The 13,104-nt window shown below is 35.8% G+C and overlaps 2 protein-coding genes and 1 long non-coding RNA gene across 4 annotated transcripts; 1 reads left to right on the top strand and 2 right to left on the bottom strand.

The window, feature by feature from the left end:
• The first annotated feature begins 578 nt into the window (after positions 1-578).
• On the top strand, positions 579-9,209 carry LOC141659141 (oxaloacetate tautomerase FAHD1, mitochondrial-like). Its single transcript, XM_074465893.1, has 7 exons — positions 579-860; positions 1,063-1,228; positions 2,527-2,579; positions 3,111-3,173; positions 6,707-6,757; positions 6,837-6,954; positions 8,984-9,209. Exons 1-7 carry the CDS (start codon positions 747-749, stop codon positions 9,097-9,099), a joined length of 681 nt encoding a protein of 226 aa, XP_074321994.1. The 5' UTR covers positions 579-746; the 3' UTR covers positions 9,100-9,209.
• On the bottom strand, positions 4,023-7,677 carry LOC141659142 (uncharacterized). Of its 2 annotated transcripts, none has more exons than XR_012549631.1 (3): positions 7,398-7,677; positions 5,292-5,617; positions 4,023-5,163 (listed from the first exon to the last, which is right to left on the bottom strand). It is a non-coding gene; the product is annotated as an uncharacterized LOC141659142 (long non-coding RNA). The 2 variants fall into 2 exon arrangements; XR_012549633.1 differs by having other exon boundaries at positions 5,439-5,617.
• A 461-nt stretch (positions 9,210-9,670) lies between the features above and the next one.
• Positions 9,671-12,032, bottom strand: LOC141659140 (epoxide hydrolase 3-like). The gene is made up of 3 exons (XM_074465892.1): positions 11,469-12,032; positions 10,050-10,294; positions 9,671-9,966 (listed from the first exon to the last, which is right to left on the bottom strand). Exons 1-3 carry the CDS (start codon positions 11,949-11,951, stop codon positions 9,720-9,722), a joined length of 975 nt encoding a protein of 324 aa, XP_074321993.1. The 5' UTR covers positions 11,952-12,032; the 3' UTR covers positions 9,671-9,719.
• Positions 12,033-13,104: the final 1,072 nt, after the last annotated feature.

Raw genomic sequence — 13,104 nt, 5'->3', positions numbered from 1 at the left:
CTAAAACCATAAATATTCTGTTTCAAGAAACCCCATTCTTACTCTCACGTCGGAGTTGCCGCGGGGCTACAACCCCCCTCCGGTTCTGTTTCGCAGCACCCCGTTACTACAGTTTAACCACACGCATTCTGCCACGTGGACTAGACTCGAACCCGAGTGAGAGCGGAGAAGACCGGGGAAGAAACAGAGTTATCATACTCATACTCATGTTCTTGTTGGAGCATCTTATAAATATTCTGATCTTAGTTCGACTTATAATCTTATAAATGAGTATCCGTTCCAAAAAAAATTGGGGTGAGTGAGGATCGAACCCTGGGACAACAGATGATAAACTCTTAAACACTTGAGTTTCGTAACTATAGAGGTTTAAGAATTGTATTGTGGCGAATTTGAAAGGCTAATAAAATTTATTGATTTTTGTAAAAAAAAGTTTAAAGTTTGAAAATAAATAAAAAATTAAAATGAGAGTAAATCACCAAATCAATGTCAGAGTTTGAAATCAATCTAAAAAAATAAATTTCCGGAATCAGTCTAAAAAAGGCCCAACATTTCTAAATATTACCACACACATTTTTACGAAAAAAAGAGAATAGAATATTCCAAAGCGTGACTATTTGAGTTCGGGGGAAAGCGAAGTTGATGAGTCATCGACTCATCGTCTCCGATTCACTACCATAATCGCCGTTGACTATTTCAACTATTTCTTCTTTAACTAATTAAATTAAATATAATATAATATAAGGAGGATGGCGACGTCAGCATCAGCACATAAGAAGCTATTAAGCGTCGGCACCAAGATCATCGCCGTTGGTCGTAACTATGCCGCTCACGCCAAAGAACTCGGCAACGCCGTTCCCAAGGTATTTCATCCTCTTTTTTTGCTAATTAATTATAAACGCACACGCCATGAGTCGAACTCTTGATCAAGAGCTCAACATTTTGTTTAATAGCTGAATAGATTATTATAACTACTAGTAGTTGTTAACAATTCTTGTTTTTAAAAGATTTTTATGATATTATTAATTTGGTGTAGTTTCGATTTCATTTTGTGTTGAAAATTAGGAACCGGTGTTGTTTATGAAGCCAACGTCGTCGTATTTGGCTAATGGAGGTACGATAGAGGTGCCACATCCACTGTCATCGCTTGATCATGAGGTTGAGCTGGCTGTTGTTATTGGTCGCAAGGCTCGTGATGTTTCCGAGTCTAATGCTATGAATTATATTGGAGGTTACCCTCCTTTTTCCTTAACTCAACCATTTCTCCCGATATCCGCTTCTTGTTTAATTTCATCTAGCTTGATTTGCATGCACAATTAGCAATTTAGTAATTTTCTTGTTCATTCTGATATGCTTAGATGTTTCGTTAAACATTATTAATTTGTATCCCTTATCTTGTTCATGTCTCTCGATACGAGTTTATTTCATGTTATATCATGAATGAGCATTTCGTTTTTATTTTTAATAGGTTAGTGTAAAGAACAATCCGTATTTTTGCGGATTAGAAGGGTTATACGAGGGATTAAAGCTATAAAACTGCGTTACAATTGTGTTTAGTTTCTTGCACTTCTAGTGCGTGGTTATTTTGTTGTTTCTGATGTTTTCACAAGTCCTCAAAGATAGAAGCCAGCTGTTTAGGTCAACTTTGGCATCACTTTAAACTCTTAATTGTATAATTTTATTATTATTTGGAATAATAATAGTTCAGTTTTTTTTCCACAATACATGGTGTAACACAAATTCTTATTTTCCTTAGTATTTTTCTTCTTTTTCTCCTTTCTTTGTGCAAATGGGAATATCTGTTTGTGTTAAATAAAGTTAATCCTCTGTTTGCGCATATATAGTTCATAAAGGGTAAAAGGAGAAAAATTATCAACTTTTGTGTATGAGTTAGAGTTTTTAACATATATATACATAGAGGTATATATATATAAAAGAAATTTAAAACCTACAAGTACTTTGGACTGTAGGAAGTAAAGGTTTTCTTATCCAAAATCATTTGCTTATAGTGCCGTTCATATTACTACGCATTACCCCTGTGGCAGTGGCGGTCGTACATTCAGTCCAGGTTTACCCATGAGTACCCTGAATTTCTCATCCCTTCCTTTCTATATATAAACAATTGGGCTGATGTTATTTTGCTTGTTTCTTTTATTTTCCGTTCGGAGTTGTTCAGCAGCTTATTTAATACATATATGCTCATGACCTAGAAAATTGATTCTCTTTGTAGTTTATTAGCCGAAACTTTTTCGTGGGTCCACCAATCCCTGTGGGCCGCGTGCATAGGAGGAGGGTTTAAATACGTTAAACTTTGAATCAGCACATGTAAAATTAAGGAACCTTCATTTATTGTTACTGCTTTATGTATTATTACTATGAGTTATCCTTGTGGGGTGTGTGCGTATTTGGGGGGGGGGGGGGTGGCGGGGGTCGGATAAGTCAACTTTGTATTAGCACATGTATAAATCTAATAAACTTTTTAGTTATTCATTACTGCCTAAATCAGAAACTAAATAGTTATTTTTTTAGGCTATGCACTTGCCTTGGATATGACTGCAAGGGAAATTCAGGCTTCGGCAAAGGTTAGTTTATCTGAACTTGTTATATGAGTTTGGCTTGTAATTATTATTTCAAAATTGTTCCATTATTTTATAGGATATCTTTTCTGACGATAATATTTTTTTTTGCTTTTGAATTTAAATTGCTCTCAGTCCAACCACATTCCATTTCTATCCCTAGTTCATTTCAACCAGCTAGAAACAACCTAATTGTGTTTGTAATAAAGTTCATGCCTCCAACTATAAAACAATTTTCTGTAATCAGTTGATCATGCAGTATATTGATTCATTAATATCAATATAGTCTTTCGGCCTTTCTCGCTTGTGATGGAGGATGTTGCATCCAGCTTTTGATTGTTATAGACTTAGACTTTGCAAATAACGAGTTTCTTACTTGACCCTTGTGTTTCGGTTCCTTCTGACCTTGGGAATTAGACTTGTGAAACATGTTTTTATAAAATAACGGTAATATTACTTCTATATCTTTAATCAGTTGAAAGTTTACACTGTTTTTCTAGTTATAATTTTCTTTCTTCTTACAGTTTGTTATGCCAGTCTGCAGGTCTTCCTTGGACTGTGGCTAAAGGGCAGGACACCTTCACGCCTATTAGCTCTATTGTAAGTATTTTTCTTTTCGAACGGACTTGCTCTTCTTAGAGTTAAGCAGCTTCATAGTTGAGCCTAATTTTTCAATTAACTACAAAGAGATGATATTGAGAAACACCTTTTAATATGTAATACCTATATGTAATTGATTTGATTATTTTCCAGTACAACAAGTATTGTTTGGGAACTGTTAGGACCTCAAAAATTGAGTCATCTAGATTATGTGAAATATGTAGCTACACGAAGGAGTTAATACCATTAGGTCATGGCTGATGTAAATGGATAAAGACTTGCAACTTCTAGGTTTTTATTTGTTTTGCAACTTAGGTATTTCTTTTAAGGTCTAATACCTTATTCTGAAAGTTTATATCTAAACAAGAGCGTTGTCCACCATAAAAATAATTGGAGAACTAAAAGGTGCTGGTCTTTAAGATTTAGACATGACTATCAAAGAAGAAGGATATGTTGATATCTATTGAGAAATCTCATTATGTATGAAGAAAGGAGCCTGTTAAATAGGCTGTGGAACAAACTAGCTAGTGGTACAAATAACTAATTAGCCTCAAATCAGTTCCTTAATTTCTTTTACATTTATATAAATATATTAGACTCCTATTAAGGAATAATAGAAATTAGATACAAAAGATTCTGTATTTACTTCTACACCTTCCTCAAGCTGGAGCATACAAATTCCACATGCTAATCTTGCACACCAACGCAACAAAGTCTAATAAATCAGCTTCTTGTTGCTTGCTCGGTGTGTGCAGAATACTTAGTTTCTTTCTCTTAAATTGTTGAAGATGCAATCCACAATATTCAGTTCCCTATAAATGGGGAATCAAGCTGTATACCTGATATAATTAAATTAATTATAGGCTGACTTAGTTATACAGAATCGTAGGTAGTTATTACTGAATATTTGGCACTTATTACCAAATATTCTCTTGTCTGTACAAAGCCTATACAAAGGCATCATCCTTCATGAATAATATATAAGAAATTCTGATTTCCACATAAATTTTTCTTTAATAAAGTGACAATCTTTTCCCATATGTTTAGTTCTATCGCGATTCGCGATGAACAAGATTACGAGTTATATTGATCTCTGATTTGTTGTCACCGGACAACCTTAAAGTACCATTACTGGGAAGTTTTAATTCATTCAGTACCCGTTTGATCCATATAAGTTTACACACTTCTTGTGCAAGTGCTCTTAATTCAGCTTCTGCGCTACTTTGAGCCGCAACCTTTTTTTTTACTCCTTTGAGTAACTAGGTCGTCCATACTTTGGTGCAATATATAGTCGTCGACCTCCTATCTTCAATGGTCTGCCCAGTCAGCATCAGTAAATGAATCTATAATTCTTTCGACATTTCTCTTGAACAGTAGGCCACTTACTGTTGATATGCAAGTGTCAAATCCTAGGATTATTCTTCAAGCTAAAACAATAAAAAGGATGGAGCTTTTAGTGTTGAGCACCTTGAGTTAGAGGATGTAAGATTTCTCCGGTTTTTATATTATAGATTACTTCCTTAAAAAGATTAAAAGTCAAGATATGCTTTCATCAAGATCTTTGATCTACAAATCAAGTCGGTCCATTTTAAACACAATGAAAGGTATTTGATTTCTTGGAGTTCAGGCCATCAGAAATATTTGTAACTGGGGCAATTTGTTTTACAAGAGAAACACAGGAACTAGACATTGACAAGGCACTTTCTGGTATCCTACATCTTGACAATGTTGGGCTATTGAAGTGTATTCATAGCTGCAGATATGTCTGAGGGTCTAAACTCCAAGAAACCAATACCTTTCATTGTGTTTATAATAATGAACTGACTTGATTTGTAGATCAATGATCCAGATGAAAGCATAATCTTTTGGAAGAAGTAATCTATGAAGAAAAACGGGTGCAATCTTGCATTCTCCAATTCAAGGTGCTCAACACTTCAAGGTCCATCCTTTTTATTGTTTTAGCTTGAAAAATAATCCTAGTATCTGCCACCTGCATATCAACAGCAAGTGCACTACTGTTCATAAAAATGTTGAATAAATTGTAGAACCATTTACTGATGCTGATTGGGCAGGATTTGTTTGGTAAAAAAAAGATTTGACATTAATAGCAGAGACTACCGATGTAGCTAATGGTACAGTAGCAGTAGCTCGAGCAGAGCCCCAAAGATGCAACAACTTGAACTATAAAAGTAAGGCTTAATTATAACTTGGACCTTAAAGTATCATCATGTGTACACATAAACCCTTGAAGAAAAAAAAACATACACATCAACACTTCATGTATGGAATGTGTATATTCCCGCCCTTGCCTCTTCAAAAACAAATGAATGGTTGACTATGCACATAACACAGGAGGGTAATCTCGGAAATTAAGCTTTTAGACCTTTGACAGATGGGGGGGGGTCAAACCAGTGATGGAAGTTACCAGCGTTCATCCTATCGTGCTGCAATAAATTGATAAATATTAAAAATCGACAATAAAAATAAATATCATTTTCAATTTAAAGTTCATACTATTTACAACGAACATTCCCAAAATCTCCTCCCTGGATTTCTGTTGGTCCAGGATGTTTTTAGCACTACAAGTTTTCCCCACTAACAGCTAGGATTCATCTTCAATGGCTGATATATAGTGTTATATGTAATACCATATACTACCTGCATATATAGTAGAAGGGCTGAAGCGTTTGAGGGAAATGGAGAAGCAACTTAATTTGGAGGGAAAAGATCAGTCTGGTTTCTGCCTACAATGCCCTCACCTGTTATATGCATAACCAACAAGTCATGAGGTTTTGAAGAGGCAAGGGCGAGATTATACATATTCCATACATAAGGGGTTGAAGTGTATGCATTTTTTCTTTAAGGGTTTATGTGTACACATGATCATACTTTGAGGTTCAAGTTATAATTAAGCCTAAAAGTAATGAGAGAACTGCTGTTTCAGGTCCAAGTTTTTCACAAAAGTCAAGATACTAAAAGGAGAGGACTTGATTGATCAAGGTTATAATGTGGACCTTTGTTGCATTATTAGGTTCAAACAATTTAGGTCGAATGTGGCTTTTGGTGTGGCTGGCTATGCAAGTGCCCACTTTGATACAGAGAAGTACAAATTTATAGATATATATTGGAAAGAGAGATGGAGAGAAAGAGAGTTTCATGTCATGCGCATGAATAGGATTGTTACTAGCTGTCAATAAGAATTTTCAGAGTCCCGTTTGATGAATGAAGGTTCAGGTTTCTCAAAAAGTTAAGGTTTTGAGTAAAGGAGAATATGTTGAGATGTATTGATATATCTCATTTCTGTTTGAAGAGGAGCCTGTTAAATAGGCTGTGGTATAAACTAGCGAGCTGTACAAATACCTAATTACCCGCAAATCAGTTCCTAACTATCTATCACATTTAATATAAATATATCAGTCTCCTAATAAAGAATAATACTAATTAAATAGAAAATATTCTGCATTTACTTCTTCATTTATAGTTTATAAAATTGTAATCGAAATAGAACCATGACACTTTTTTCCCCTCGGCAGCTTTCACAGGACATGGTGCCAGACCCTCACAACTTGGAGTTGTGGCTCAAGGTACTGGTTGCTACCTATTTAATTACTCCCAAAATGATTGCCTGTTTGTTTGATTCTTCATAATGCTAGTACTCAACAGGTAGACGGAGAACTTCGACAGAAAGGCTCTACCGCAGATATGATATTTAAGATCCCATTTCTCATAAGCCATATAAGTTCTCTTATGACTCTTCTTGAAGGAGATGTTATACTAACAGGTAATAGTTTACAAAAGTCTGCATCTTAGCTTATGACTTATGGTCTGTACACTTATTTGCAAAAGCAATAAGTAAAAGGAATGGGTGCATTGTTTGGCGGGGAAAAAAAGAACTGAATGCGTTCTTGGTAAAAAAAATCCCAAGGTCTTGCAGTCAACTCACAATATAATGCCATCTACTTTAAGTAGTTATGTGGTTGAAAAATGAATCCCATATGAGACCGTATCATACAGATTTATCCCACAAGTGTGAGCCGTTATTCTCTTATGTGTCTTTCAGTGCGGCAGTGCCCATATAGCCTGCCTTAAAACCAGTGTCATGGATTTCTATTGTGTATTTTAATGTGCTTTTAATTGTGAAAGACTTGGGAGTAAAGTTAAGGTAATGAAACTCAATCTGTTGGTGACATCAACTTGATAACTTAAACATAAAACAATTGTTACCCGGTTCGCGGGTCGACCCATGGATCCGTGAACTGGATCGCTCGTACCGGAACACGGGTCGAAGTCGACCCGGATCGCCATGGGTCGCGTACCAATTCGTGGTTTCCGGCGAACCCGTCTACTTTATTCCGGCGGCCATAAAAGTGAGAAGAGGCAAGGAAATGACTGTTGGGTTCAATTTGTGTATTATATGGTTGCTAATTGTTTCATTTTGAAGTTTAACAATACAGATATATATACACACGGTTGTGTGTAGATCTGATGTGTTGAAGAAGACGAAGTGGGGGGTGGGTGGGGGGTGGGTGGGGGGTTATTGACCTCGGGAGTGGTGAGTATTGGGCCTAGGAAAGGGACAATTTGCATGGGACAAAGATATTTAACGGTCTATATTCATTATAATTTTAATAATCAATGGGCTAGCTGGTACCAATAACATCTACGTCTTATTATTAGTATGCATTGCACTTCATTTTAATTTCAAAAAAAAATAATATTTGCAAAATATTAATTTATAAAATTAATTAATTTTAATTGTTACAAATATTAATATTTTTCATAGTTATATTTTTCTTTAAATTTAGCTATTAAAACAAAAATATATATAATAGTAGCTGAAATATATATAATTTTTATGAAATATTTATGATTAAAAAGGGATCCTCGAATCGATCCGCGAACCCGATTCACGGCTTATCGTACCCGATTCACTTGAACTTAAGTCCCTCGTACCCGTACTCGTATCACGTACCCGATCGACCCACGATCCGTGCAACACTGCATAAAACCAAAGATATGGCGATATCAGTCTTAATTGCTTATTTTTGTTTGAAAAACTTTGTTTACTGCAAATCCATATGCGAGGAGTGTGTTCTTTCAAGATTTTTTTAATATTTCTGTAATTGAACTCGCAGACATTACTCTGCTCTAGAGTAGGCTTGAACCCTCAATGACCTGGTAAACAACTAAACAAGGTTGTGGGGTACTGCTGGGGTAAAACCCATATGGTTGTGCTCGAAAGATTTGTACATTGAAATTAGAATGCCATCTGAATGACTGAACTCAGTTTGATGATGCACACGTGCTGATTTTAATCCGACCATAGTTCTTCTAATGGGATTTTGGTTTCGCTTTATTTGTTTGCTTTAATTATTCATTTGAGTTATCCGTATCATACGTAAGTTATTTATCAGAGACAGCTTGATACCTCGGATATAGAAACTAAAACAATAATGGTATAATTCTTAATTGCTTAAACCTGTGTTTGAGAGACTTTGTTAACTGCACAGATATATGAGCTGAGTGGGTGATCAGCTCAGATACATTACTTTGTTCCAGTGGAGACTTGAACCCTCAACCACTTGGTTAAAAACTAACATGGGTGAGGGTTGCGACCGGGATAAAGCCTCTTTGGTTGTGCTCCAAAGAATTGTACATCAAAATTTTGTGCTGCTTATGAATTTAAATTAGCATGCCATCTGAAATACTGAAACTAACTTTGTTGATACACAGGTGCTGATGCACTCTGATAATAGTTGTTCTTATTATATATCATAGCTAATGTTGATCATTTATATTTGTTTGTGTAGGGACCCCCCAAGGCGTCGGTCCTGTAAAAGTCGGTCAAAAGATTGATGCTGGTATAAAAGGGCTCCTGGACATCAATTTTAATGTTGAAAAGCGCAAGACGGCCAAAAGTAGTTAAATAATTGTGTGTCAAGTCTGCTTACATTAGATGAGTGCTCAAATATGTAAGGATGATATCAATTGAGTTTAAAAGCTTTGGCAATGCATATATAGATTTTCAGACTTTCAGTTCTCCCCTCCAAAAATGTGCTGAAGCTGATGTAACCAAAACTAAACCTTTGGGGATATCCTTTTGAATCAGGCAGATTTACAGTGCCGTCCGTTGCACCTTCAATTTCAGTGACATTTACCTTAATAATACCCTCCAGATCTGGGGACTGAAACTTCTTGATCAACAAGTGTACGCGAGGTATACATCTCATGTTAGACTTTATCGCCACCTTTTTTCGATTCAATTTACGTTTTGGTACCTCATCTTAGATTTTACCACATTGTTTCTTGATTTAGGTTAAGTATTTGTCCTCGTTGCCAAATTTGTCGGGGTAAAATGACATCTTAAATAAAAAAACGCATCAACTTATTTCATTGTAAATACTGCTGCATCAAGTGTCTGCTTATTGCGAATTGCAATCACAAGAACATAAAATTAAAAAGCCGGAACTAGTGTTCAACACAGGTGAATACCTTGGTTGGAGGCCAACAATCTTTATTAGATTCGAGTCTCGTGGTGAAACACGGCTAGAATTTCTGAATGAAATCTAAGATATGTGTGTTAACCTCGTTAGCTCTTTCTTGATTAATGAAGTGAGCAGTATCTTGCAGCACAACCACTTGTTGTAACAATGGCACATCTTTCTGCATTCCACCATCATGTATATATTCCTTTATGCCTGGCACGTTGTAGGTCAAATCCAAGTCCCCGACTACAAATTTTGTTGGTACCATTACTTTCGCTCTATGCCAAACTGCAGTGTGTTCCCAAGTTCTGCAATTACAGAGATCATAAACGATTATCGAGAGAGATGAAGAATTGTGAATGCAAGGCGATTAAGAAGAATAGCAACTCACGAGTGTAGAGCACGGTAATAGTTAAGGCCACCAGTGAAGCCAGTTTTCTCGAATTTACTGACATAGTAGTTGATATCTTCTTCTGTTAACCAAGAGGGCAAGACAATGGTAGGAGGGGCATCTGGGTTTATAAGGCTTTGGCCTTTAGGAAAGTAGAGGGCACCAGGATTTCTAGATATTAAGAAAATTTTCATCAAGTTTCTTACACCAACGGGCTCTAATACAGCTTCTATTTCTCCGGGAACCTGCATCCAACATCTATAATTTCAAGCAAGTGTGTTGACAATTGCTACATACATATAACAAACTAACAAGATGATTAGGTATTCATACTGAGAGATTCAAAAATGCTTGACTAATCATGTGCTTTTAGTTAATCGTTTTGATAAGATGATAATGGAATTATGGAACTCCGGAAATGGTCACTTATAAAGTAACACTTTCTTCAAATTTGAAGTTAAAAATCTCATAAAAAGTTCTCCAGCAGGGGGCAAATTCTTCTTCATATTTCAAGTAATTTCATTTAGAGTTACACATACAATGATGCATCTCAAAGCAAGAGTGAATTCCGTACTATTACTATATTTTGGTTTTTCTCTCATACCAATTTTCTGTAAAAATTTTAACCGATAGATGATTACAATCATCGATTATGATAACCTGAATCCTGTGCATTGGAGTTTCCTATGTGAACAAACTATTGGATAGAGAAAACAAATAGCAGAAGATAATGATCCTCAAAATTTCCGCACTCTCCCATTACAAGTCCTTGTCAAACATTAATCAAAAGGGAAAAAAAATGTCCTTATCAAACATAACAAAACAATAACATTAATGCATCCGGCCAAATTCTAAAGGATGTTGTTGGAAGAAAATAATTCATTGCGTTTAGCCCCAGGATACCTCTTCTCGCGCAGTGAAATTTCAGAACACAGAGATAATATAAATTTTCTCATCAAAGATAACCAAATAGTCTGTATTTGAGTAGAATAATAGAAATTCTCAACCATTTTTATGGATAACAAAATTCTGGTTCTTATTATAAGTGTGATTCTCTATATGCACAAATGAAAGATCAACTAACAAAGGGTTCATGCATATGGTACTTGGTTAACACTGTGTTCCAGAAACTTTTTTTTAAAAGAAATGAAAAGAAATGTAAAGAATAGATTTCTTCAGCTTGTTCCCCAACAATCTACATTTATGAAAGAAAGGAAAAGAAAGCCGTTTGAGAATAATTTTTCTTTATTTTTGTCTCCAAAATCTTCTTCCCACTTTTGAAAAGATCAGGAAAGAAAGAAAAATTAGTTATTTTCTATTATTTTCTTTTCTACCCTAGATTCTGTAACACAGCGGTTTGACTACTGACATGTGTGTTCAATTAGAAAAAAAAAAAGAAATCAACAGGTAGAAACATACCTGGAATCTGTACATGTAGTGATTATCCCCATAAATCCCACGCATTTGTTCACAATAATCACCCTTTGGATTCCAAGGTATAAACTCCAAGCTCATATTCACCAAAGCCTTAACTTTATCAGGCCTGAACAAACACAAATGCCATGCAATGAACGCACCCCAGTCATGTCCTACAACAAACACTTTCTCCTCCTCCTCCTCCGCGGCTATGGCATCCAACAATACCACCAAGTCACCGACAACATGGAGGGTGCTGAACTTGGATGCATCCTCTGTGGGTGCTCCCGTGGTGTCTCCGTAGCCGCGGAGATCAGGGGCCACGGCTCGGTAGCCGTGGGCAGCCATGAAATTGATTTGGTGACGCCATGAGTACCATAACTCAGGGAAGCCATGCAGGAATAAGACTATTGGGCCTTCACCTTTTTCTGCAACGTGCATACTTAGCCCGTTTACACTTATCATTGTGTGTTTAATGTCCTCCATATTTGTTTCTGAGGTCTAGCTCAGAGTTGCGGAGATTGTATATATATAGTAAAATGTAGTGGTAAGAGATTACGACTTGTTTTTGTTAATAATAATTGTAGGCTTTGAAATACTTATCACGTTTGCATACAAACAAATGTGAAGTGAATATAAAGATATTTTTCCTTATTTACGGGCTACAGCCTACAGATAGAATTAATCTAGAAAGAGATAAATGTCTAGGAAGATCGTTTACTTTCTAAAATGCATTATTAGAATCATGCATAGCTAATTCATTCAACTTAAACTTTATTTACATACAGAATGGGGCAATCAGGACCACGGGGGTGTGTCTGCCCGTTTTTAGAGACCTCACCGTGTGTAGCAGTAGGCGTCACTCATAATGTGAATCACATTTTATGTAACACTATTCAAATTTGAGACGAGCTATGGAGATTGACATAATTCTAATTGCCCCGGGTGGCCCCTCAAACCTCAGAGAGGGCCCATGATTGCCACAATCAAATAAAATGTAGTATACTAAAATTATATATTCATTTTTGGTAAAGATTTTCAGTTCTTACATACTACAAATCTGAAGTTACTTTCATTTGGCACTAATGTTTATGTACTTGGGCTTTGTTCATATGAACACTTAGCTAGAGGCAAGCGTGTGAACAAGATTTGCATGTACAAGAGAAGAAATATAGTGTTAATTTACACTGAGACAATACATGGATAATGAAATTTAAATGCCCAAACTTTTGATCACGTTGTACCACATTTTTGTAATATCCGTTAGACCCACAATCCTAGTTTTGTACGTGTCGCAGATGCCATCAGTTTTATATTTTACCTTCAACTAAATATTTGAAGCCAATCACATTATTCCGTTTAAGTGATTAAACAAGGCAAAGACTTCATGGCAGGCGTATATTATAACATATCATATGGTAGAACGTGGCAAACGAGATTTCTTACATTACCACCGGAAATCCTAAAATTACTCGTGCTACGATAAATATCATAGTACGATATGATGCATCAAGTGTTTGCAAGGTTTCGGATCCGTTCAATGATGTTCCATAGCAAATTGGTATTTAGACCTGTAAAATCTCCAAATTATATATAAAATTTCTTGATTCTCTGGTTTGTAGAATGACATATGCAAAGG

This window comes from Apium graveolens, chromosome 5 (genome assembly GCF_009905375.1).
Source record: "Apium graveolens cultivar Ventura chromosome 5, ASM990537v1, whole genome shotgun sequence".
NCBI lineage: Eukaryota > Viridiplantae > Streptophyta > Magnoliopsida > Apiales > Apiaceae > Apium > Apium graveolens.
This window is presented reverse-complemented; position numbering and strand designations above follow the sequence as displayed.